Raw genomic sequence first — 27,270 nt, 5'->3', positions numbered from 1 at the left:
CTAATCTACAAGACTCCTGGTGATAACAGTGATGATTATGGATCACTAATCTACAAGACTCCTGGGGATAATAGTGATGATGATGGATCACTAATCTACAAGATTCCTGGTGATAATAGTGATGATGATGGATCACTAATCTACAAGACTCCTGGTGATAATAGTGATGATGATGGATCACTAATCTAGAAGATTCCCAAAGATCACAGGGATGATGATGGATCACTAATCTAGAAGATTCCTAGTGATAACAGTGATGATGATGGATCACTAATCTACAAGATTCCCAAAGATCACAGGGATGATGATGGATCACTAATCTACAAGATTCCAGGTGATAATAGTGATGATGATGGATCACTAATCTAAAAGATTCCTGGTGATCATAGTGATGATGATGGATCACTAATCTACAAGATTCCTGGGGATAATAGTGATGATGATGGATCACTAATCTACAAGACTCCCAAAGATCACAGGGATAATGATGGATCACTAATCTATAAGACTCCTGGTGATAATAGTGATGATGATCGATTACTAATCTACAAGATTCCTGGTGATAATAGTGATGATGACGGATCACTAATCTACAAGATTCCTGGTGATAATAGTGATGATGACGGATCACTAATCTACAAGATTCCGGAAGATCACAAGGATGAGAATGGATCACTAATCTACAAGACTCCTGGTGATAATAGTGATGATGATCGATTACTAATCTACAAGACTCCTGGTGATATTAGTGATGATGACGGATCACTAATCTATAAGATTCCTGGTGATAATATAGATTAGTGATCCATCATTATCACTATGATCTTCAGGGGTTTTATAGATTATCATCACCAGGAGTCTTGTAGATTAGTGATCCATCATCATCACTATTATCACCAGGAATCTTTTAGATTAGTGATCCATCATTATCACTAAGATTCCTGGTGATAATAGTGAGGATGATGGATCAATAACCAGTAGATCTCCTAAAAATTATGATAATGGACCATTTATTTATACATCATAGTGATGATGATGGATCACTAATCTATAAGATTCCTGGTGATAATATAGATTAGTGATCCATCATTATCACTATGATCTTCAGGGGTTTTATAGATTATCATCACCAGGAGTCTTGTAGATTAGTGATCCATCATCATCACTATTATCACCAGGAATCTTTTAGATTAGTGATCCATCATTATCACTAAGATTCCTGGTGATAATAGTGAGGATGATGGATCAATAACCAGTAGATCTCCTAAAAATTATGATAATGGACCATTTATTTATACATCATAGTGATGATGATGGATCATTTATCTATGGATCTTCTGATGATCACAGCGATGTTGATGGATCATTTATCTGTAAATCTTCTGATTATCACAGTAAGGATGATGGATCATTTATTTATGGATCTTCTGATGATCGCAGTGATGTAGATGGATCATTTATCTGTGAATCCTCTGATGATCGCAGCAATGTAGATGGATCATTTATCTGTGAATCCTCTGATGATCGCAGCAATGTAGATGGATCATTTATCTGTGAATCCTCTGATGATCGCAGTGATGTAGATGGATCATTTATCTGTGGATCCTCTGATGATCGCAGCAATGTAGATGGATCATTTATCTGTGAATCCTCTGATGATCGCAGCAATGTAGATGGATCATTTATCTGTGAATCCTCTGATGATCGCAGTGATGTAGATGGATCATTTATCTGTGGATCCTCTGGATACCATATTGATTAAGATAGACCATTTATCTGTGAATCTTCTGATGATCACAATGAGGATGAAGGATCATTTATCTGTGGATCCTCTGGATACCATATTGATTAAGATAGACCATTTATCTGTGGATCTTCTGATGATCACAATGAGGATGAAGGATCATTTATCTGTGGATCTTCTGATGATCATAGTGATGATGATGGATCATTTATTTGTGGATCCTCTGGATACCATATTGATTAAGATAGACCATTTATCTGTGGATCTTCTGATGACGACCAATTATTTATCTGCGGTGAGCATCCTAAAAAAACTTGTCTTCATAAGGACATTATTCAGATCTTGAAGAGAATCAGACTGAAGCAATCCCTCCCTTCCCCTTCAGGTCACTGCCTCCGGACATCCCAGCTGTTGTGTGCCGACCTTTGCCAATCTGTAAGGGAAGATGGACATACTGTTGTATAAGACACAGTGATCCCGAGATAGGAGACAAGATGGTGAGAAATGGGAATTTATAGTAATGGCCTAGAACCATATGGTGATTGAGGGATCATGAGAAAGAAAATTTACTGTGTAAAGATGCAGCAAAAACAGAAGACAAAATAGTTGTCAGCAGATAGGATGGTGGAGGGTTGTGATGGAGAATGGTGAAGTTGTGATGGCAAAGGGTTGGTGGGAGGGAGAATAGTGGAGTTGGTGAGGGAGAAGGGATGGGTGGGTGGGAGGGAGAAGGGATGGGTGGGTGGGTGGGAGGGAGAATGGTGGAGGGTTGTAAGGGAGAAGGGATGGGTGTGAGGGAGGGAGAAGGGATGGGTGGGTGGGAGGGAGAAGGGATGGGTGGGTGGGAGGGAGAAGGGATGGGTGTGAGGGAGGGAGAAGGGATGGGTGTGAGGGAGGGAGAGGGGATGGGTGAGAGGGAGGGAGAAGGGATGGGTGTGAGGGAGAAGGGATGGGTGTGAGGGAGAAGGGATGGGTGTGAGGGAGAAGGGATGGGTGAGAGGGAGAAGGGATGGGTATGAGGGAGGGAGAAGGGATGGGTGTGAGGGAGGGAGAAGGGATGGGTGTGAGGGAGGGAGAAGGGATGGGTGGGTGGGAGGGAGAAGGGATGGGTGGGTGGGAGGGAGAAGGGATGGGTGGGTGGGAGGGAGAAGGGATGGGTGGGTGGGAGGGAGAATGGTGGAGGGTTGTAAGGGAGAAGGGATGGGTGTGAGGGAGAAGGGATGGGTGAGAGGGAGAAGGGATGGGTATGAGGGAGGGAGAAGGGATGGGTGTGAGGGAGGGAGAAGGGATGGGTGTGAGGGAGGGAGAAGGGATGGGTGGGTGGGAGGGAGAAGGGATGGGTGGGTGGGAGGGAGAATGGTGGAGGGTTGTAAGGGAGAAGGGATGGGTGTGAGGGAGAAGGGATGGGTGTGAGGGAGGGAGAGGGGATGGGTGTGAGGGAGAAGGGATGGGTGAGAGGGAGAAGGGATGGGTATGAGGGAGGGAGAAGGGATGGGTGTGAGGGAGAAGGGATGGGTGAGAGGGAGGGAGAAGGGATGGGTGTGAGGGAGGGAGAAGGGATGGGTGTGAGGGAGGGAGAAGGGATGGGTGGGAGGGAGAATGGTGGAGGGTTGTAAGGGAGAATGGTGGAGGGTTGTAAGGGAGAATGGTAGAGGGTTGTAAGGGAGAAGGGATGGGTGTGAGGGAGAAGGGATGGGTGGGAGGGAGAATGGTGGAGGGTTGTAAGGGAGAATGGTAGAGGGTTGTAAGGGAGAATGGTGGAGGGTTGTAAGGGAGAAGGGATGGGTGTGAGGGAGAAGGGATGGGTGTGAGGGAGAAGGGATGGGTGGAGGGTTGTAAGGGAGAAGGGATGGGTGTGAGGGAGAAAGGATGGGTGGAGGGTTGTGAGGGAGAAGGAATGGGTGTGAGGGAGAGGGGATGGGTATGAGGGAGAAAGGATGGGTGGAGGGTTGTAAGGGAGAAGGGATGGGTGTGAGGGAGAAGAGATGGGTGTGAGGGAGAAAGGATGGGTGGAGGGTTGTGAGGAAGAAGGGATGGGTGTGAGGGAGAAAGGATGGGTGGAGGGTTGTGAGAAAAATGGTTGAGTAAGGGAGGATAAATGAGGACATGTATCACCAGATACAACAGCCTCAGTAAGAGCAGTGAAAATGAGTGGTGACAAGGCCCCCAAAACACAAAGCCAGGACAACTAAGGAGGAGACCCCCAGCCGGGACAACTAAGGAGGAGACCCCCAGCCGGGACAACTAAGGAGGAGACACACAGCCGGGACAACTAAGGAGGAGACCCCCAGCCGGGACAACTAAGGAGGAGACACACAGCCGGGACAACTAAGGAGGAGACCCCCAGCTGAACAACTAAGGAGGAGACCCCCAGCCGGGACAACTAAGGAGGAGACACACAGCTGGGAAAACTAAGTAGGAAACCCCCAGCCGGGACAACTAAGGAGGAGACACACAGCCGGGACAACTAAGGAGGAAACCCCCAGCCGGGACAACTAAGGAGGAGACCCCCAGCCGGGACAACTAAGGAGGAAACCCACAGCCGGGACAACTAAGGAGGAGACACACAGCCGGGATAACTAATGAGCGGCTTGGTAAGAAAGAGCGGTCGCCAGTTTCCACACCTGACCCCAACAGAAAATCTTTGGAGTGGCTGAAACTCAATGTTGTCCCCACTAACACATCCAAAACCTGGAAGCTGTGAGAAGATGTGTGAGGAGGGGGACAGAGTCTCTGCTGCAGGGTCTGCAAACCTGGTCAGGACCCCCAGGAAACGTCCGACCTCTGTAAATGCAAACAAAGTTTTCTACACCAAATTTTAAAAAAAGCCGGCAGTGGGGTGCCGGAAATAAACAAGTCAACTCACTTCTTGTCATAGTGCTTACTGCAAAACAAGAGTCCGTGGAGCCTCAGTTACGAGTCTCAAAACACGGGATAGTCAGATATCTCTAGCCTGTTGCCAACGGGGTGCCTCCATGATGGGGAGAGCACCACACCACCCTGATAAATAACCCCTTAAGTCCCACTCGGTTGCGAGTATTGGAACATAGACAGGGAAACAACAGGGTGGCCCCTTTTGTCAATGTCTAACTCAAGGTGCGAGTATTGCGATCATGACAAGGGCTTGCAAAGGCAGGCTTCCACCCACAGACAGCCGTTTCGGGGTTTTTGCCCCTCGTCAGTGTGGGGTAGGATTCTGGCTAGTTGGGGCAATGAAAAATCAACCAACAAAACACAGTAATCACTGAACTCAAGGAGAACAGCGAAAAAAATTCCAATGAAGTACTCAATCAAGAGTCTCCACTGATGCCCCCAAAAATTTAAATATGCAAAACAAGAGTCCGTGGAGCCTCAGTTACGAGTCTCAAAACACGGGATAGCCAGATATCTCTAGCCTGTTGCTAACGGTGCAACATAGTGCTTACTGACACCATCTCTCCCCTAGGTAAGGGACGCATGCACCCGGACGTCCATATGATGGAGAACATAATCCTTCAGACGCGGCACCTTTTCCCATAGCTCCATGCTCCAGGCTTGATGCTCACCTGCATCAGGGTCGGAGAATGATCCCATGGTCTGTGAAGCCCGTACACTGAAAGCTGCCATCCCTGTGTGATCCCACAGAAGAGCTGCTGTACAACATACACTCTAGGCCTCACGTCCTTACACAACAATGTGCCTTGGGAAACCCCACAAGACTGGACACTCTGGAGATTCTCCAACCCGGCATCTACTACACAATTTAGCCCTTGTCACAATTCTATGATCCTTGCCATGTTTCCTGCTTCTAGAATCAACTTTGAGACATGACCAGTGATCTCTGTGGCTGGTCAGATGGATCCAGATCTCTGTGGAGAAACATGGCCGGTCAGATGCATCCAGATTAGAGATGAGTGAACCTCGAGCACGCTCAAGTTCATCCGAACCCGATTGTTGGCATTTGATTAGCTGGGGCTGCTGAAGTTGGATAAAACCCTAAGGTTGTCTGGAAAACATGGATACAGCCAATGACTATATCCATGTTTTCCACATAGCCTTAGGGCTTTATCCAACTTCAGCAGCCCCTGCTAATCAAATGCCGAAAGTTCGGGTTCGGATGGACTTGAGCATGCTCCAGGTTCACTCATCTCTAATCCAGATTTTTGTGGAGAAACATGACCGGTCAGATGGATCCAGATCTCTGTGGAGAAACATGACCGGTCAGATGGATCCAGATCTCTGTGGAGAAACATGGCCGGTCAGATGGATCCTGATCTCTGTGAAGAAACACGGCAGGTCAGATGGATCCTGATCTCTGTGGAGAAACACTGCCGGTCAGATGGATACAGATCTCTATAGAGAAACATGGCCGGTCAGATGGATCCAGATCTCTGTGGGGAAACATGGCCGGTCAGATGCATCCAGATCTCTGTGGAGAAACATGACCGGTCAGATGCATCCAGATCTCTGTGGAGAAACATGACCGGTCAGATGCATCCAGATCTCTGTGGAGAAACATGGCCGGTCAGATGGATCCAGATCTCTGTGGAGAAACATGGCCACTCAGATGGATCCAGATCTCTATAGAGAAACATGGCCGGTCAGATGCATCCAGTTCTCTGTGGAGAAACATGGCCGGTCAGATGCATCCAGTTCTCTGTGGAGAAACATGGTGGGTCAGATGGATCCTGATCTCTGTGGGGAAACATGGCCGGTCTGATGGATACAGATCTCTGTGGAGAAACATGGCCGGTCAGATGGATCCAGATCTCTGTGGAAAAACATGGCCGGTCAGCTGCATCCAGATCTCTGTGGGGAAACATGGCCGGTCAGATGCATCCAGATCTCTGTGAAGAAACATGGCCAGTCAGATGCATCCAGATTAGAGATTAGCGAACCTCGAGCACGCTCAAGTTCATCCGAACCCGATTGTTGGCATTTGATTAGCTGCGGCTGCTGAAGTTGGATAAAACCCTAAGGTTGTCTGGAAAACATGGATACATCCAATGACTATATCCATGTTTTCCACATAGTCTTAGGGCTTTATCCAACTTCAGCAGCCCCCGCTAATCAAATGCGAAAGTTTGGGTTCGGATGGACTTGAGCATGCTCCAGGTTCACTCATCTCTAATCCAGATTTCTGTCGGGAAACATGGCAGATCAGATGGATCCAGATTTTTGTGGCGAAACATGACCGGTCAGATAGATCCAGATCTCTGTGGAGAAACATGGCCGGTCAGATGGATCCAGATCTCTGTGGAGAAACGTGGCAGGTCAGATGCATCCAGATTAGAGATTAGCGAACCTCGAGCACGCTCAAGTCCATCCGAACCCGATTGTTCGGCATTTGATTAGCTGGGGCTACTGAAGTTGGATAAAGCCCTAAGGTTGTCTGGAAAACATGGATACAGCCAATGACTATATCCATGTTTTCCACATAGTCTTAGGGCTTTATCCAACTTCAGCAGCCCCTGCTAATCAAATGCCGAAAGTTCGGGTTCGGATGGACTTGAGCATGCTCCAGGTTCACTCATCTCTAATCCAGATTTTTGTGGAGAAACATGACCGGTCAGATGGATCCAGATCTCTGTGGAGAAACACGGCCGGTCAGATGGATCCAGATCTCTGTGGAGAAACACGGCCGGTCAGATGGATCCAGATCTCTGTGGAGAAACATGGCCACTCAGATGGATCCAGATCTCTATAGAGAAACACTGCCGGTCAGATGCATCCAGATCTCTGTGGAGAAACACTGCCGGTCAGATGCATCCAGATCTCTGTAGAGAAACATGGCCGGTCAGATGCATCCAGATCTCTGTGGAAGAACATGGCCGGACAGATGGATCCAGATCTCTGTGGAGAAACATGGCCGGTCAGATGGATCCAGATCTCTGTGGAGAAACATGGCTGGTCAGATGCATCCAGTTCTCTGTGGAAAAACATGGCCGGTCAGATGCATCCAGATCTCCGTGGAAAAACATGGCCGGTCAGATGCATCCAGATCTCTGTGAAGAAACATGGACAGTCAGATGCATCCAGATTAGAGATTAGCGAACCTCGAGCACGCTCAAGTTCATCCGAACCCGATTGTTCGGCATTTGATTAGCTGGGGCTGCTGAAGTTGGATAAAGCCCTAAGGTTGTCTGGAAAACATGGATACAGCCAATGACTATATCCATGATTTCCACATAGTCTTAGGGCTTTATCCAACTTCAGCAGCCCCCGCTAATCAAATGCCGAAAGTTTGGGTTCGGATGGACTTGAGCATGCTCCAGGTTCACTCATCTCTAATCCAGATTTCTGTCGGGAAACATGGCAGATCAGATGGATCCAGATTTTTGTGGAGAAACATGGCCGGTCAAATGGATCCAGATCTCTGTGGAGAAACATGGCCGGTCAGATGGATCCAGATCTCTGTGGAGAAACATGGCAGGTCAGATGCATCCAGATCTCTGTGGAGAAACATGACCGGTCTGATGGATCCAGATCTCTGTGGAGAAACATGGCTGGTCAGATGGATCCAGATCTCTGTGGAGAAACATGGCCGGTCTGATGGATCCAGATCTCTGTGGAGAAACATGGCCGGTCAGATGGATCCAGATCTCTGTGGAGAAACATGGCCGGTCAGATGGATCCAGATCTCTGTGGAAAAACATGGGCGGTCAGATGGATCCAGATCTCTTTGGAGAAACATGGCCGGTCTGATGGATCCAGATCTCTATAGAGAAACATGGCCGGTCAGATGGATACAGATCTCTGTGGAGAAACATGGCCGGTCAGATGCATCCAGATGTCTGTGGAGAAACATGGCCACTCAGATGGATCCAGATCTCTATAGAGAAACATGGCCGGTCAGATGGATACAGATCTCTGTGGAGAAACATGGCCACTCAGATGGATCCAGATCTCTGTGGAGAAACATGGCCACTCAGATGGATCCAGATCTCTATAGAGAAACATGGCCGGTCAGATGGATCCAGATCTCTATAGAGAAACATGGCCGGTCAGATGGATACAGATCTCTGTGGAGAAACATGGCCGGTCAGATGGACCAGATCTCTGTGGAGAAACATGGCCAGTCAGATGGACCCAGATCTCTGTGGAGAAACATGGCCGATCAGATGGATCCAGGTCTTTGTGGGGGAAACAAGGCCGGTCAGAAGGGTGTAGGTCTCTGTGGTACCATGCAAGGCAGAAGTTAGCACAACAGGATTCAATGAGCCCTTCTAGTCAAGAGAAAACAGTTCAGGATGGTGGAGGAGATATAATGGTGGGGGGAATATTTTAGTGGTGCACCCCCAACTGCTCTGACACCTGTGAATGGATGTTTGGACAGTAGGGCTTATCTAAGTATTGTGGTGACCAAGCTCACCCCTTCATGGTGGCTATTTCCCCTATGGCAGAAGACTGACTGCAGGACAATGCGCCATTCATAGGCGTTGTATAGTGATGGACTGGAATGCTTCACCACTCCGTCCTCTTCTTCATGAATATTCTGTGCTAGCCCACATCAGCGGCACATGCCTGAACATGGAAGATAGCGCAAGTGTGCAAGAGGCTGGGCAGCAAAGATGATTCCCGGAGAAGAGGGAGGAGGAAGGAGCGGGGAACCGTGCCAGAGCCCGACACAAGTGCTACACCACCACTCCTCTTGGACTCTTCATTACAAGAGAGAAAAAAGCACAAAAATGAAAAGTGCCTGAGAAAGGAAGGGGTTAAACCAATGTTATACATACAGCCACTAGGTGTCTCCCTTGTCACGCTGTGCTTCATGCCCCCTCCTTGAAAATATTTTGTTTTTCTGAGTTTATGGATTGACGGCTATTCTAGAGTGCACGTGTGGGAGCGGGATAAGGGTCCATTTACACAGAAAGATTATCTGACAGATTATCTGCCAAAGATTTGAAGCCAAAGCCAGGAACGGACTATAAACAGAGATCCGGTCATAAAGGAAAGCCTGAGATTTCTCCTAGTTTCAAATCCATTCCTGGCTTTGGCTTCAAATCTTTGGCAGATAATCTGTCAGATAATCTTTCTGTGTAAATGGACCCCAAGTCTTCTCTGTGCATGTGTACAGCTGCTGTGCATCTACATTCAGTAGCAGAGAATCCTGGGGGTGCTTGCATTGTACGGTCAGCTCTCCTGTCACACAGCACATTATACATAACTCAGAGCGTTGTCTCCTTGTAAGCAGCAGACCTGATAATAGGATTAGCCTAAGTTAATTGTTCTCAGGCGATATACAACTTGCATGATGGACAGGTGTCTTTCCTTGTGTGAGTGCGCAAAGGACCGCAATGTCCTGTGTTTGGTTTTAGAGAAAAGACCATCAGCAAGGAGGGAACATGGAGCACATTGTGACAGGAAGGGAGACACCTAGTGGCCAAATGTATAACATTGATTTAAACATAGAAACCGTAAAAATAAAAATAAAAATAAAAGGGAGTTTATTGACATTAAAGCTGTCCGGGTGAGGGGGCTGTAATAAAGGGGGCTATAATAAAGGGGGCTGTAATAAAGGGGGGCTGTAATAAAGGGGGGCTGTAATAAAGGGGGGCTGTAATAAAGGGGGCGTAATAAAGGGGGGCGTAATAAAGGGGGGCTGTAATAAAGGGGGCGTAATAAAGGGGGGCTATAATAAAGGGGGCCGTCATTGTATAACCAGATTGCAGAAGACCTGATCAGCGGAGTGTGGGTGGCCACACCAGATAGTTGTCTGGTCATGCATAGAAAATGAGGACACACCGCTAGAGAGACATTGGGATAGACTGGAGATCCAGAGAGAAGAGCTTACCCGCTGTGTCGGTGACCTCCTCCATTAGGCAGCTTACAGGAGAGACAGGAGAGACAGAGATTACACGTCCTGTGCTCAGCACACACTACGGTCACATCCCCATCTATATGGAGAGGATATCCAGACATTACACGTCCTGTGCTCAGCACACACTACGGTCACATCCCCATCTACACCGAGAGGATATCCAGACCAGGAGAGACAGAGATCACACGTCCTGTGCTCAGCACACACTACGGTCACATCCCCATCTATATGGAGAGGATATCCAGACCAGGAGAGACAGAGATCACACGTCCTGTGCTCAGCACACACTACGGTCACATCCCCATCTATATGGAGAGGATATCCAGACCAGGAGAGACAGAGATTACACGTCCTGTGCTCAGTACACACTACGGTCACATCCCCATCTATATGGAGAGGATATCCAGACATTACACGTCCTGTGCTCAGCACACACTACGGTCACATCCCCATCTATATGGAGAGGATATCCAGACCAGGAGAAACAGAGATTACACGTCCTGTGCTCAGTACACACTACGGTCACATCCCCATCTATATGGAGAGGATATCCAGACCACAACATTTAGTACAATAATAACTCACAAATTCATGGCCGTCTAGAAGAGGGCTGCCGGATATCCTGACACATCAGATGCTCCAATGGTGCCTCCCCTACATTATCACCCATTCCTAGAGACTAATCTCCAGCCATCTCTCCTGCTCGCACCGTGTCTACTCCCGCCATCTCCTCCCGCTCTCACGGCTTCCACTCCCGCATCTCCTCCCACTCCCGCCATCTCCTACCACTATCTCCTCCCGCTCTCAAGGTTTTCCACTCCCACCATCTCCTCCCACTATCTCCTCCCGCTCCCGCCATCTCCTCCCGCTCTCACGGCTTCCACTCCCGCCGTCTCCTCCCGCTCTCACGGTTTTCCACTCCCGCATTTCCTCCCACTCTCACGGCTTCCACTCCCGCCATCTCCCCCCACTCATGCCATCTCCTCCCACTTTCACGGCTTCCACTCCCGCCATCTCCTCCCGCTCTCACGGCTTCCACTCCCGCCATCTCCTCCCGCTCTCACGGCTTCCACTCCCGCCATCTCCTCCCGCTCTCAGAACTTCCACTCCCGCCATCTCCTCCCGCTCTCAGGACTTCCACTCCCGCCATCTCCTCCCGCTTTCACGGCGGCTTCCACTCCTGCATTTCCTTCCGCTCTCACGGCTCCCACTCCCGCCATCCCCTCCTGCTCTCACGGCCTCCACTTCTGCCATTCCCTCCCGCTTTCACGGCTTCCACTCCCGCCATCTCCTCCCGCTCTCACGGCTTCCACTCCCGCCATCTCCTCCCGCTCTCACGGCTTCCACTCCCGCCATCTCCTCCCGCTCTCACGGCTTCCACTCCCGCCATCTCCTCCCGCTCTCACGGCTTCCACTCCCGCCATCTCCTCCCGCTCTCACGGCTTCCACTCCCGCCATCTCCTCCCGCTCTCAGGACTTCCACTCCCGCCATCTCCTCCCGCTTTCACGGCGGCTTCCACTCCTGCATTTCCTTCCGCTCTCACGGCTCCCACTCCCGCCATCCCCTCCCGCTCTCACGGCCTCCACTTCTGCCATTCCCTCCCGCTCTCACGGCTTCCACTCCCGCCATCTCCCCCCACTCATGCCATCTCCTCCCACTTTCACGGCTTCCACTCCCGCCATCTCCTCCCGCTCTCACGGCTTCCACTCCCGCCATCTCCTCCCGCTCTCACGGCTTCCACTCCCGCCATCTCCTCCGCTCTCACGGCTTCCACTCCCGCCATCTCCTCCCGCTCTCACGGCTTCCACTCCCGCCATCTCCTCCCGCTCTCACGGCTTCCACTCCCGCCATCTCCTCCCGCTCTCAGGACTTCCACTCCCGCCATCTCCTCCCGCTTTCACGGCGGCTTCCACTCCTGCATTTCCTTCCGCTCTCACGGCTTCCACTCCCGCCATTTCCCCCCAGTCATGCCATCTCCTACGACTCACGCCATCTCCTCCCACTCTCACGGCTTCCACTCCCGCCATCTCCTCCAGCTCTCACAGCTTCTGCTCCCGCCATCTCCTCCCGCTCTCACGGCTTCTGCTCCCGCCATCTCCTCCCGCTCTCACGGCTTCCACTCCTGCCATCCACTCTCACGGCTTCCACTCCCGCCATGTCCTCCCACTCTCACGGCTTCAACTCTGCCATCTCCTCTTGCTCTCACGGCTTCCTTTCCCGCCATCTCCTCCCACTCTCACGGCTTCCACTCCCGCCATCTCCTCCCACTCTCACGGCTTCCACTCCCGCCATCTCCTCCCGCTCAAGACTTAGGCTCCCGCCATCTCCTCCCAGCACAATGATAACAGATAACAGGCGAGGGAGGCATCACAGCAAAGAAAAGTCACCAACCTTGAGAAATCCTCATCAAAGTCGTCATCATCTTCCTCGTCTTGATCCTGAGAAGTGGACGGATATAATGACCATGATGTATAAAGATGCCCCCATCCCCCACCCAGTGCTGCACCGCCTGTACCCACCCTGTGTGGAGCGCTCTTCTCGGATACACGCCCTCCATCCAGCACTTCTGAGTCACAGTCACCTGTAATATCCCGTGATAGGGTACCAGATAGTCAGTGGACAAGGAATTACAACGTGATAAGGTGTGGAGGGACAACAACGTGATAAGGTGGTGGTGGTGGGGGGTGGGCTACAATGTGATAAGGTGGGGGGGCCTACAACGTGATAAGGTGGGGGGGGGGAGGGGGCCTACAACGTGATAAGGTGGGGAGGGGGCCTTCAACGTGATAAGGTGGGGAGGGGGCCTACAACGTGATAAGGTGGGGAGGGATTACAACGTGATAAGGTGGGGGGGGGGGGGCCTACAACGTGATAAGGTGTGGAGGGACTACAACGTGATAAGGTGGGAGGGGGCCTACAACGTGATAAGGTGGGAGGGGGCCTTCAACGTGATAAGGTGGGGGGGCCTACAACGTGATAAGGTTGGGAGGGGGCCTACAACGTGATAAGGTGGGGAGGGGTTACAACGTGATAAGGTGGGGAGGGGGCCTACAACGTGAAAAGGTGGGGAGGGGCTACAACGTGATAAGGTGGGGAGGGGTTACAACGTGATAAGGTGGGAGGGGGCCTACAACGTGATAAGGTGGGGAGGGGCTACAACGTGATAAGGTGGGGAGGGGCTACAACGTGATAAGGTGGGAGGGGGGCCTACAACGTGATAAGGTGGGGAGGGGGCCTACAACGTGATAAGGTGGGGAGGGGCTACAACGTGATAAGGTGGGAGGGGGGCCTACAACGTGATAAGGTGGGGAGGGGGCCTACAACGTGATAAGGTGGGGAGGGGCTACAACGTGATAAGGTGGGAGGGGGCCTACAACATGATAAGGTGGGGAGGGGGCCTACAACGTGATAAGGTGGGGAGGGGCTACAACGTGATAAGGTGGGAGGGGGCTACAACGTGATAAGGTGGGAGGGGAGGCCTACAACGTGATAAGGTGGGAGGGGCCTACAACATGATAAGGTGGGAGGGGAGGCCTACAACGTGATAAGGTGGGGAGGGGGCCTACAACGTGATAAGGTGGGAGGGGGCCTACAACGTGATAAGGTGGGGAGGGGCTACAACGTGATAAGGTGGGGGGGGCCTACAACGTGATAAGGTGGGAGGGGGCCTACAACATGATAAGGTGGGGAGGGGCTACAACATGATAAGGTGGGAGGGGGCCTACAACATGATAAGGTGGGAGGGGGCCTACAACGTGATAAGGTCGGGAGGGGCTACAACGTGATAAGGTGGGAGGGGCTACAAAGTGATAAGGTGGGGGGGGCCTACAACGTGATAAGGTGGGAGGGGCTACAAAGTGATAAGGTGGGGGGGGGCCTACAACATGATAAGGTGGGAGGGGAGGCCTACAACGTGATAAGGTGGGGAGGGGGCCTACAACGTGATAAGGTGGGAGGGGGCCTACAACGTGATAAGGTCGGGAGGGGCTACAACGTGATAAGGTGGGGAGGGGGCCTACAACGTGATAAGGTGGGGAGGGGGCCTACAACGTGATAAGGTGGGGAGGGGGCCTACAACGTGATAAGGTGGGGAGGGGGCCTACAACGTGATAAGGTGGGGAGGGGGCCTACAACGTGATAAGGTGGGGAGGGGCTACAACGTGATAAGGTGGGAGGGGGGCCTACAACGTGATAAGGTGGGGGGGGCCTACAACGTGATAAGGTGGGAGGGGCTACAAAGTGATAAGGTGGGGGGGGGCCTACAACATGATAAGGTGGGAGGGGAGGCCTACAACGTGATAAGGTGGGGAGGGGTTACAACGTGATAAGGTCGGGAGGGGCTACAACGTGATAAGGTGGGAGGGGCTACAAAGTGATAAGGTGGGGGGGGCCTACAACGTGATAAGGTGGGAGGGGCTACAAAGTGATAAGGTGGGGGGGGGCTACAACGTGATAAGGTGGGGAGGGGTTACAACGTGATAAGGTGGGGAGGGGCTACAACGTGATAAGGTGGGGAGGGGCTACAACGTGATAAGGTGGGGAGGGGTTACAACGTGATAAGGTGGGGAGGGGGCTACATTGTGATAAGGTGGGAGGGGGCCTACAACGTGATAAGGTGGGGAGGGGCTACAACATGATAAGGTGGGGAGGGGGGCCTACAACGTGATAAGGTGGGAGGGGCTACAAAGTGATAAGGTGGGGGGGGCCTACAACGTGATAAGGTGGGAGGGGCTACAAAGTGATAAGGTGGGGGGGGCCTACAACGTGATAAGGTGGGGAGGGGTTACAACGTGATAAGGTGGGGAGGGGCTACAACGTGATAAGGTGGGGAGGGGCTACAACGTGATAAGGTGGGGAGGGGTTACAACGTGATAAGGTGGGGAGGGGGCTACATTGTGATAAGGTGGGAGGGGGCCTACAACGTGATAAGGTGGGGAGGGGCTACAACGTGATAAGGTGGGGAGGGGCTACAACGTGATAAGGTGGGGAGGGGCTACAACGTGATAAGGTGGGGAGGGGCTACAACGTGATAAGGTGGGGAGAGGCTACAACATGATAAGGTGGGGAGGGGCTACAACGTGATAAGGTGGGGAGGGGCTACAACGTGATAAGGTGGGGAGGGGCTACAACGTGATAAGGTGGGGAGGGGCTACAACGTGATAAGGTGGGGAGAGGCTACAACATGATAAGGTGGGGAGGGGCTACAACATGATAAGGTGGGGAGGGGGCCTACAACGTGATAAGGTGGGGAGGGGCTACAACGTGATAAGGTGGGGAGGGGGCTACAACGTGATAAGGTGGGGAGGGGCTACAACATGATAAGGTGGGGAGGGGCTACAACGTGATAAGGTGGGGAGGGGGCTACAACGTGATAAGGTGGGAGGGGGCCTACAACGTGATAAGGTGGGGAGGGGCTACAACATGATAAGGTGGGGGGGGCCTACAACGTGATAAGGTGGGGAGGGGCTACAACGTGATAAGGTGGGGAGGGGGCTACAACGTGATAAGGTGGGAGGGGGCCTACAACGTGATAAGGTGGGGAGGGGCTACAACATGATAAGGTGGGGAGGGGGCCTACAACGTGATAAGGTGGGGAGAGGCTACAACATGATAAGGTGGGGAGGGGCTACAACATGATAAGGTGGGGAGGGGCTACAACATGATAAGGTGGGAGGGGGCCTACAACGTGATAAGGTGGGAGGGGGCCTACAAAGTGATAAGGTCGGGAGGGCCTACAACGTGATAAGGTCGGGAGGGGCTACAACATGATAAGGTGGGAGGGGGCCTACAACGTGATAAGGTCGGGAGGGGGGACTGTACACTATGACGCCATATGGCTGCACACACGTCGTACCTGGCTGGGGCCCCGTGGCTCCTGAGCTGGCTGGATCGGTCGCCTCATGCAGTCGGGATGAGGAGTCCGGCTTCCCTGAGCAGAATAAAAAGAAGTCATGGGAGTTGCATCGGGGGGGATGTTTATCACACCATGTGGTCGCACAAGTTTCTGCCCCTCTAACACATTACAAAACACTGATTATAAAGGACGAGGAGGTTACTGAGGAAAAATATTCAGCCCCACCTGGTCCCATATGATTGCCCCCTCAGGTACTGATCAGACACTAAACTCAGCACCATGGACGATAGAGGGATACACTGTAGTCTCTCCCAGCTACCCCTCTGTATGGTGCGGAATGTAGTGTATGCTCGGTGCGGATTATAGTGTATGCTCTGTGCGGATTATAGTGTATGCTCTGGGCGGATTATAGTGTATGCTCGGTGCGGATTATAGTGTATGCTCTGTGCGGATTATAGTGTATGCTCTGTGCGGATTATAGTGTATGCTCTGGGCGGATTATAGTGTATGCTCTGTGCGGATTATAGTGTATGCTCTGGGCGGATTATAGTGTAACATCTGGGCGGATTATAGTGTATGCTCTGGGCGGATTATAGTGTATGCTCTGGGCGGATTATAGTGTAACATCTGGGCGGATTATAGTGTATGCTCTGGGCGGATTATAGTGTATGCTCGGTGCGGATTATAGTGTATGCTCTGTGCGGATTATAGTGTAACATCTGGGCGGATTATAGTGTAACATCTGGGCGGATTATAGTGTAACATCTGGGCGGATTATAGTGTAACATCTGGGCGGATTATAGTGTAACATCTGGGCGGATTATAGTGTATGCTCTGTGCGGATTATAGTGTAACATCTGAGCGGATTATAGTGTAACATCTGGGCGGATTATAGTGTAACATCTGGGCGGATTATAGTGTATGCTCTGTGCGGATTATAGTGTAACATCTGGGCGGATTATAGTGTATGCTCTGTGCGGATTATAGTGTAACATCTGGGCGGATTATAGTGTATGCTCTGGGCGGATTATAGTGTAACATCTGGGCGGATTATAGTGTATGCTCTGTGCGGATTATAGTGTAACATCTGGGCGGATTATAGTGTATGCTCTGTGCGGATTATAGTGTATGCTCTGGGCGGATTATAGTGTAACATCTGGGCGGATTATAGTGTAACATCTGGGCGGATTATAGTGTATGCTCTGGGCGGATTATAGTGTAACATCTGGGCGGATTATAGTGTAACATCTGGGCGGATTATAGTGTATGCTCTGTGCGGATTATAGTGTATGCTCTGGGCGGATTATAGTGTAACATCTGGGCGGATTATAGTGTAACATCTGGGCGGATTATAGTGTATGCTCTGGGCGGATTATAGTGTAACATCTGGGCGGATTATAGTGTATGCTCTGTGCGGATTATAGTGTATGCTCTGGGCGGATTATAGTGTAACATCTGGGCGGATTATAGTGTAACATCTGGGCGGATTATAGTGTAACATCTGGGCGGATTATAGTGTATGCTCTGGGCGGATTATAGTGTATGCTCTGGGCGGATTATAGTGTAACATCTGGGCGGATTATAGTGTAACATCTGGGCGGATTATAGTGTATGCTCGGTGCGGATTATAGTGTAACATCTGGGCGGATTATAGTGTAACATCTGGGTGGATTATAGTGTAACATCTGGGCGGATTACAGTGTATGCTCTGTGCGGATTATAGTGTAACATCTGGGCGGATTATAGTGTATGCTCTGTGCGGATTATAGTGTAACATCTGGGCGGATTATAGTGTAACATCTGGGCGGATTATAGTGTAACATCTGGGCGGATTATAGTGTAACATCTGGGCGGATTATAGTGTATGCTCTGGGCGGATTATAGTGTATGCTCTGGGCGGATTATAGTGTATGCTCTGGGCGGATTATAGTGTAACATCTGGGCGGATTATAGTGTATGCTCTGGGCGGATTATAGTGTATGCTCTGTGCGGATTATAGTGTAACATTTGGGCGGATTATAGTGTAACATCTGGGCGGATTATAGTGTAACATCTGGGCGGATTATAGTGTAACATCTGGGCGGATTATAGTGTAACATCTGGGCGGATTATAGTGTATGCTCTGGGCGGATTATAGTGTAACATCTGGGCGGATTATAGTGTAACATCTGGGCGGATTATAGTGTAACATCTGGGCGGATTATAGTGTATGCTCTGGGCGGATTATAGTGTATGCTCTGGGCGGATTATAGTGTAACATCTGGGCGGATTATAGTGTAACATCTGGGCGGATTATAGTGTATGCTCTGTGCGGATTATAGTGTAACATCTGGGCGGATTATAGTGTAACATCTGGGCGGATTATAGTGTAACATCTGGGCGGATTATAGTGTAACATCTGGGCGGATTACAGTGTATGCTCTGTGCGGATTATAGTGTAACATCTGGGCGGATTATAGTGTATGCTCTGTGCGGATTATAGTGTAACATCTGGGCGGATTATAGTGTAACATCTGGGCGGATTATAGTGTAACATCTGGGCGGATTATAGTGTAACATCTGGGCGGATTATAGTGTAACATCTGGGCGGATTATAGTGTATGCTCTGGGCGGATTATAGTGTAACATCTGGGCGGATTATAGTGTAACATCTGGGCGGATTATAGTGTATGCTCTGTGCGGATTATAGTGTATGCTCTGGGCGGATTATAGTGTATGCTCTGGGCGGATTATAGTGTAACATCTGGGCGGATTATAGTGTATGCTCTGGGCGGATTATAGTGTAACATCTGGGCGGATTATAGTGTATGCTCTGGGCGGATTATAGTGTATGCTCTGGGCGGATTATAGTGTATGCTCTGTGCGGATTATAGTGTAACATCTGGGCGGATTATAGTGTAACATCTGGGCGGATTATAGTGTATGCTCTGTGCGGATTATAGTGTATGCTCTGTGCGGATTATAGTGTAACATCTGGGCGGATTATAGTGTATGCTCTGGGCGGATTATAGTGTATGCTCTGGGCGGATTATAGTGTATGCTCTGTGCGGATTATAGTGTAACATCTGGGCGGATTATAGTGTAACATCTGGGCGGATTATAGTGTATGCTCTGTGCGGATTATAGTGTATGCTCTGTGCGGATTATAGTGTAACATCTGGGCGGATTATAGTGTAACATTTGGGCGGATTATAGTGTAACATCTGGGCGGATTATAGTGTAACATCTGGGCGGATTACTTTCTCACAGCACGGATCCCCCGCTCCCCTACAGATAACATACCCTCCTTACTGGACTGCCACAAGTCAAGAGCCACTGTGAAGGCCTGCGCCACGGTCAGAGTCACTGTCTGGGCCTGCGAGATAGAGCAGTGCATGATGGGAATTATGTAATCGTACACAGCCCTACCTCAATGTCCATCTGAACCTACCAGCTTTTTCTTAGAGGACAGGAAGGCGTGGCACTCCAGGGCCCCATTGCTCTGGTTCTGGGCCACATAGGCAAACACCTTATTCTGAACTTTATCCGTCGTACAATAAGAAATTCTGTAAGAGCAAGAAAATAAAAAAACTTCTATTAACATTTCACAAGAAGAAAACAAATTCATCCCCTCCATTCCATCCCCGCAGGACCGGGTGTGAGAATATACTAGACCCCATGACACCAAGACGGGGTACAGGTATATACAGGATCCATCAACAGCAGGTACAGGTATATACAGGATCCATCAACAGCAGGTACAGGTATATACAGGATCCATCAACAGCAGGTACAGGTATATACAGGATCCATCAGCAGCAGGTACAGGTATATACAGGACCCACCAGCAGCAGGTACAGGTATATACAGGACCCACCAGCAGCAGGTACAGGTATATACAGGATCCATCAACAGCAGGTACAGGTATATACAGGATCCATCAACAGCAGGTACAGGTATATACAGGATCCATCAGCAGCAGGTACAGGTATATACAGGATCCATCAGCAGCAGGTACAGGTATATATAGGACCCACCAGCAGCAGGTACAGGTATATACAGGACCCACCAGCAGCAGGTACAGGTATATACAGGATCCATCAGCAGCAGGTACAGGTATATATAGGACCCACCAGCAGCAGGTACAGGTATATACAGGACCCACCAGCAGCAGGTACAGGTATATACAGGACCCACCAGCAGCAGGTACAGGTATATACAGGACCCACCAGCAGCAGGTACAGGTATATACAGGACCCACCAGCAGCAGGTACAGGTATATACAGGACCCACCAGCAGCAGGTACAGGTATATACAGGACCCACCACCAGCAGGTACAGGTATATACAGGACCCACCAGCAGCAGGTACAGGTATATACAGGACCCACCAGCAGCAGGTACAGGTATATACAGGACCCACCAGCAGCAGGTACAGGTATATACAGGATCCATCAGCAGTAGGTACAGGTATATACAGGATCCATCAGCAGCAGGTACAGGTATATACAGGATCCACCAGCAGCAGGTACAGGTATATACAGGACCAACCAGCAGCAGGTACAGGTATATACAGGACCCACCAGCAGCAGGTACAGGTATATACAGGACCCACCAACAGCAGGTACAGGTATATACAGGATCCATCAGCAGCAGGTACAGGTATATACAGGACCCACCAGCAGCAGGTACAGGTATATACAGGATCCATCAGCAGCAGGTACAGGTATATACAGGACCCACCAGCAGCAGGTACAGGTATATACAGGATCCACCAGCAGCAGGTACAGGTATATACAGGACCCACCAGCAGCAGGTACAGGTATATACAGGACCCACCAGCAGCAGGTACAGGTATATACAGGACCCACCAGCAGCAGGTACAGGTATATACAGGACCCACCAGCAGTAGGTACAGGTATATACAGGACCCACCAGCAGCAGGTACAGGTATATACAGGACCCACCAGCAGCAGGTACAGGTATATACAGGATCCATCAGCAGCAGGTACAGGTATATACAGGATCTATCAGCAGCAGGTACAGGTATATACAGGACCCACCAGCAGCAGGTACAGGTATATACAGGAGCACGGGCCTTGAAGCTTCCTGTGTTATAGCTACGGTGGCTGGTCAGGCTCAGTCCTAGGGCAGTCAGCTTTGCCTATTACCGGCACATTACAATGCAGATCTGCAGTAATCAGACAGGGATGTCCCCATGGTGGGAAAGGAACATAGAGCACAACAGTAAAAAACACACAAACACAATACACAACACACAGATACAGTACAGGCTGCCCTCTGCTAGGCCGCGCCATCCTACAGGCCGCGCCATCCTACAGGCCGCCCTCTGCTAGGCCGCACCATCCTACAGGCCGCGCCATCCTACAGGCCGCCCTCTGCTAGGCCGCGCCATCCTACAGGCCGCCCTCTGCTAGGCCGCGCCATCCTACAGGCCGCCCTCTGCTAGGCCGCGCCATCCTACAGGCCGCCCTCTGCTAGGCCGCACCATCCTACAGGCCGCGCCATCCTACAGGCCGCCCTCTGCTAGGCCGCGCCATCCTACAGGCCGCCCTCTGCTAGGCCGCACCATCCTACAGGCCGCGCCATCCTACAGGCCGCCCTCTGCTAGGCCACGCCATCCTACAGGCCGCCCTCTGCTAGGCCGCACCATCCTACAGGCCGCCCTCTGCTAGGCCGCACCATCCTACAGGCCGCCCTCTGCTAGGCCACGCCATCCTACAGGCCGCGCCATCCTTCAGCGCGCCCTCTGCTAGGCCGCGCCATCCTACAGCCCGCCCTCTGCTAGGCAGCGCCATCCTACAGGCCGCCCTCTGCTAGGCCACGCCATCCTACAGGCCGCGCCATCCTTCAGCGCGCCCTCTGCTAGGCCGCGCCATCCTTCAGCCCGCCCTCTGCTAGGCCGCGCCATCCTACAGGCCGCCCTCTGCTAGGCCGCACCATCCTACAGGCCGCCCTCTGCTAGGCCGCGCCATCCTTCAGCCCGCCCTCTGCTAGGCCGCGCCATCCTTCAGCCCGCCCTCTGCTAGGCAGCGCCATCCTTCAGCCCGCCCTCTGCTAGGCCGCGCCATCCTTCAGCCCGCCCTCTGCTAGGCAGCGCCATCCTACAGGCCGCCCTCTGCTAGGCCGCGCCATCACTAAGAGACCATAGTGTCACCTGTGTGTTCAGCGCCCGAGATCCCTGACACATCAGATTTACTATAGTAGTATCCTATGTATGGTATATAGGAGGACGGGCTCCCCTGTATATAGGAGGACAAACTCACCTGTATATAGACACATACTCCATCTGCTGAGTGCTGCCGGCGTCCTGTATACTGATGCCGTGCGGAGTTACTGTCAATATCACTTTTTGCAGCTGCTTTGCACTCGCCCGAGCCTGCAGGACACAGACACAGCGTCATGTACTCCATCCCCCGCCGGCCTGTACTACACCCCAACCCCCCGCCGGCCTGTACTACACCCCAACCCCCCGCCCCCGCCGGCCTGTACTACACCCCAACCCCCCGCCGGCCTGTACTACACCCCAACCCCCCGCCGGCCTGTACTACACCCCAACCCCCCGCCGGCCTGTACTACACCCCAACCCCCCGCCGGCCTGTACTACACCCCAAGCCCCTGCTGGCCTGTACTACACCCCAACCCCCCGCCGGTCTGTACTACACCCCAACCCCCCGCCGGCCTGTACTACACCCCAACCCCCCGCCGGCCTGTACTACACCCCAACCCCCCGCCCCCGCCGGCCTGTACTACACCCCAACCCCCCCGCCCCCGCCAGCCTGTACTACACCCCAACCCCCCGCCCCCGCCGGCCTGTACTACACCCCAACCCCCCGCCAGCCTGTACTACACCCCAACCCTCCGCCCCCGCCGGCCTGTACTAAACCCCAACCCCCCCGCCCCTGCCGGCATGTACTGCACCCCAACCCCCCGCCGGCCTGTACTACACCCCAACCCTCCGCCCCCGCCGGCCTGTACTACACCCCAACCCCCCGCCGGCCTGTACTAAACCCCAACCCTCTGCCGGCCTGTACTGCAACCCAACCCCCCCGCCGGCCTGTACTGCACCCCAACCCCCCGCCAGCCTGTACTACACCCCAACCCTCCGCCCCCGCCGGCCTGTACTAAACCCCAACCCCCCCGCCCCTGCCGGCATGTACTGCACCCCAACCCCCCGCCGGCCTGTACTACACCCCAACCCTCCGCCCCCGCCGGCCTGTACTACACCCCAACCCCCCGCCGGCCTGTACTAAACCCCAACCCTCTGCCGGCCTGTACTGCAACCCAACCCCCCCGCCGGCCTGTACTGCACCCCAACCCCCCGCCAGCCTGTACTACACCCCAACCCTCCGCCCCCGCCGGCCTGTACTAAACCCCAACCCCCCCGCCCCTGCCGGCATGTACTGCACCCCAACCCCCCGCCGGCCTGTACTACACCCCAACCCCCCGCCCCCGCCGGCCTGTACTACACCCCAACCCCCCGCCGGCCTGTACTAAACCCCAACCCTCTGCCGGCCTGTACTGCAACCCAACCCCCCCGCCGGCCTGTACTGCACCCCAACCCCCCCGCCGGCATGTACTGCACCCCAACCCCCCGCCGGCCTGTACTACACCCCAACCCCCCGCCAGCCTGTACTACACCCCAACCCCCCGCCAGCCTGTACTACACCCCAACCCCCCGCCGGCCTGTACTACACCCCAACCCCCCGCCGGCCTGTACTACACCCCAACCCCCCGCCGGCCTGTACTACACCCCAACCCCCCGCCGGCCTGTACTACACCCCAACCCCCCGCCGGCCTGTACTACACCCCAACCCTCCGCCCCCGCCGGCCTGTACTACACCCCAACCCCCCGCCGGCCTGTACTACACCCCAACCCCCCTCTCCATCCTGTACCTCCATCCTCTCCTGCCTTCTCTCTCCATCCTGTACCTCCATCCTCTCCTGCCTACTCTCTCCATCCTCTCCTGCCTACTCTCTCCATCCTCTCCTGCCTACTCTCTCCATCCTCTCCTGCCTACTCTCTCCATCCTCTCCTGCCTACTCTCTCCATCCTCTCCTGCCTACTCTCTCCATCCTCTCCTGCCTACTCTCTCCATCCTCTCCTGCCTACTCTCTCCATCCTCTCCTGCCTACTCTCTCCATCCTCTCCTGCCTACCCTCTCCATCCTCTTCTGCCTACCCTCTCCATCCTCTCCTGCCTACTCTCTCCATCCTCTCCTGCCTACTCTCTCCATCCTGTACCTCCATCCTCTCCTGCCTACTCTCTCCATCCTCTCCTGCCTACTCTCTCCATCCTGTACCTCCATCCTCTACTGCCTTCTCTCTCCATCCTGTACCTCCATCCTCTCCTGCCTACTCTCTCCATCCTGTACCTCCATCCTCTCCTGCCTTCTCTCTCCATCCTGTACCTCCATCCTCTCCTGCCTACTCTCTCCATTCTCTCCTGCCTACCCTCTCCATCCTGTACCTCCATCCTCTCCTGCCTACCCTCTCCATCCTGTACCTCCATCCTCTCCTGCCTACTCTCTCCATCCTATCCTGCCTACCCTCTCCATCCTGTACCTCCATCCTCTCCTGCCTTCTCTCTCCATCCTGTACCTCCATCCTTTCCTGCCTTCTCTCTCCATCCTGTACCTCCATCCTCTCCTGCCTTCTCTCTCCATCCTGTACCTCCATCCTCTCCTGCCTACCCTCTCCATTCTCTCCTGCCTATCCTCTCCATCCTGTAACTCCATCCTCTCCTGCCTTCTCTCTCCATCCTGTACCTCCATCCTCTCCTGCCTTCTCTCTCCATCCTGTACCTCCATCCTCTCCTGCCTACTCTCTCCATCCTGTACCTCCATCCTCTCCTGCCTTCTCTCTCCATCCTGTACCTCCATCCTCTCCTGCCTACTCTCTCCATCCTGTACCTCCATCCTCTCCTGCCTTCTCTCTCCATCCTGTACCTCCATCCTCTCCTGCCTTCTCTCTCCATCCTGTACCTCCATCCTCTCCTGCCTACTCTCTCCATCCTGTACCTCCATCCTCTCCTGCCTACTCTCTCCATCCTCTCCTGCCTACTCTCTCCATCCTGTACCTCCATCCTCTCCTGCCTACTCTCTCCATCCTCTCCTGCCTTCTCTCTCCATCCTGTACCTCCATCCTCTCCTGCCTTCTCTCTCCATCCTGTACCTCCATCCTCTCCTGCCTACTCTCTCCATCCTATACCTCCATCCTCTCCTGCCTACTCTCTCCATCCTATCCTGCCTACCCTCTCCATCCTGTACCTCCATCCTCTCCTGCCTACTCTCTCCATCCTGTACCCACACAGAGATGGCTCATACTGCCCCTCGCAGGCACTTCTCATCACATCCTGCAATCTTATCCCGTACAATCTTTCTTCTGTTGCCCCGTCTATACAGTAGCCGGTTACCATGGTGATGATACGACGTATAGCAGAAGCCGCCATGTCCTCGCCTTTGGGCGTCTCCACTAGAGTCATGCCAAGGTACTTCAGGTGAAAAGTGATCCCCTCCAGAAGTGCATCCCGCGACTCTGTCCATGTATCAGGAAGCTCTGCAAAGAACGAACAGTATAAAGAGGGGCGTTCAGAGAAGGAGAGGAGGAGGATGTGAGGAGGGGCCGTACAGAGAAGAGGAGGAGGATATGAGGTGGGACCGTACAGAGAAGAGGAGGAGGATATGAGGTGGGGGGCCGTACAGAGAAGAAGAGGAGGAGGAGGAGGAGGAGGAGGATGTGAGGAGGGGCCGTACAGAGAAGAGGAGAAGGATGTGAGGTGGGGCCGTACAGAGAAGAGGAGGAGGAGGAGGATGTGAGGAGGGGCCGTACAGAGAAGAGGAGGAGGATATGAGGTGGGGGGGGGGCAGTACAGAGAAGAGGAGGAGGATATGAGGTGGGGCCGTACAGAGAAGAGGAGGAGGATGTGAGGTGGGGCCGTACAGAGAAGAGGAGGAGGATATGAGGTGGGGGGGGGGGGCAGTACAGAGAAGAGGAGGAGGATATGAGGTGGGGCCGTACAGAGAAGAGGAGGAGGATGTGAGGTGGGGCCGTACAGAGAAGAGGAGGAGGATATGAGGTGGGGCCGTACAGAGAAGAGGAGGAGGATGTGAAGAGGGGACATACAGAGAAAAGGAGGAGGAGGAGGATGTGAGGAGGAGCGGTATAGAGAAGAGGAGGAGAAGGAAGTGAGGGGCCATACAAAGAATCAGAGAAGGTGGTGAGGAGGGGCCGTACAGAGAAGAGGAGGAGGTGAGGAGGAGGGGCCATACAAAGAAGAGGAGGAGGTGAGGAGGGGCCGCACAGAGAAGAGGAGGATGTGAGGAGGGGCCGCACAGAAAAGGAGGAGGAGGTGAGGAGGAGGGGCCATACAAAGAAGAGGAGGATGTGAGGAGGGGCCGCACAGAAAAGGAGGAGGAGGTGAGGAGGAGGGGCCATACAAAGAAGAGGAGGAGGTGAGGAGGGGCCGTACAGAGAAGAGGAGGAGGTGAGGAGGAGGGGCCATACAAAGAAGAGGAGGAGGTGAGGAGGGGCCGCACAGACAAGAGGAGGAGGTGAGGAGGGGCCGCACAGAAAAGGAGGAGGAGGAGGAGAGGAGGAGGGGCCATACAAAGAAGAGGAGGATGTGAGGAGGGGCCGCACAGAGAAGAGGAGGAGGTGAGGAGGAGGGGCCATACAAAGAAGAGGAGGAGGTGAGGAGGGGCCATACAAAGAAGAGGAGGAGGTGAGGAGGGGCCGCACAGAGAAGAGGAGGAGGTGAGGAGGAGGGGCCATACAAAGAAGAGGAGGAGGTGAGGAGGGGCCGCACAGAAAAGGAGGAGGAGGTGAGGAGGAGGGACCATACAAAGAAGAGGAGGATGTGAGGAGGGGCCGC

The 27,270-nt window shown here is 52.8% G+C and overlaps 1 protein-coding gene across 5 annotated transcripts; it reads right to left on the bottom strand.

Moving 5' to 3' along the window:
* Positions 1–835: 835 nt before the first annotated feature.
* On the bottom strand, positions 836–25,949 carry LOC138795171 (low density lipoprotein receptor adapter protein 1-B-like). Of its 5 annotated transcripts, none has more exons than XM_069974160.1 (9): positions 25,813–25,949; positions 22,664–22,776; positions 19,830–19,944; positions 19,682–19,754; positions 16,400–16,474; positions 13,065–13,126; positions 12,937–12,983; positions 10,518–10,549; positions 836–2,177 (listed from the first exon to the last, which is right to left on the bottom strand). In XM_069974160.1, exons 1-9 carry the CDS (start codon positions 25,879–25,881, stop codon positions 2,131–2,133), a joined length of 633 nt encoding a protein of 210 aa, XP_069830261.1. In that variant the 5' UTR covers positions 25,882–25,949; the 3' UTR covers positions 836–2,130. The 5 variants fall into 5 exon arrangements, 4 of the variants coding, with proteins under 4 accessions (XP_069830261.1, XP_069830262.1, XP_069830265.1 ...); XR_011363590.1 differs by having other exon boundaries at positions 2,112–2,177; positions 10,518–10,620; XM_069974161.1 differs by lacking the exon at positions 10,518–10,549.
* Between the last annotated feature and the right edge of the window lie 1,321 nt (positions 25,950–27,270).

Source organism: Dendropsophus ebraccatus, chromosome 6 (assembly GCF_027789765.1).
Source record: "Dendropsophus ebraccatus isolate aDenEbr1 chromosome 6, aDenEbr1.pat, whole genome shotgun sequence".
In the NCBI taxonomy this organism is placed as follows: Eukaryota; Metazoa; Chordata; class Amphibia; order Anura; family Hylidae; genus Dendropsophus; species Dendropsophus ebraccatus.
The sequence above is the reverse complement of the archived record's forward strand: the minus strand, read 5'-3'. Positions and strand labels throughout refer to the sequence as shown.

Coding starts and splice junctions, on each gene's coding strand:
- LOC138795171 (XM_069974160.1), bottom strand. CDS start 25,881: ATGACTCTAGTGGAGACGCCCAAAGGCGAGGACATGGCGGCTTCTGCT. Junction 19,755..19,829: donor TGTCCTCTAAGAAAAAGCTG/GTAGGTTCAGAT, acceptor TCTATCTCGCAG/GCCCAGACAGTGACTCTGAC. Junction 10,550..12,936: donor TTTGATGAGGATTTCTCAAG/GTTGGTGACTTT, acceptor CTCTCCTGTAAG/CTGCCTAATGGAGGAGGTCA.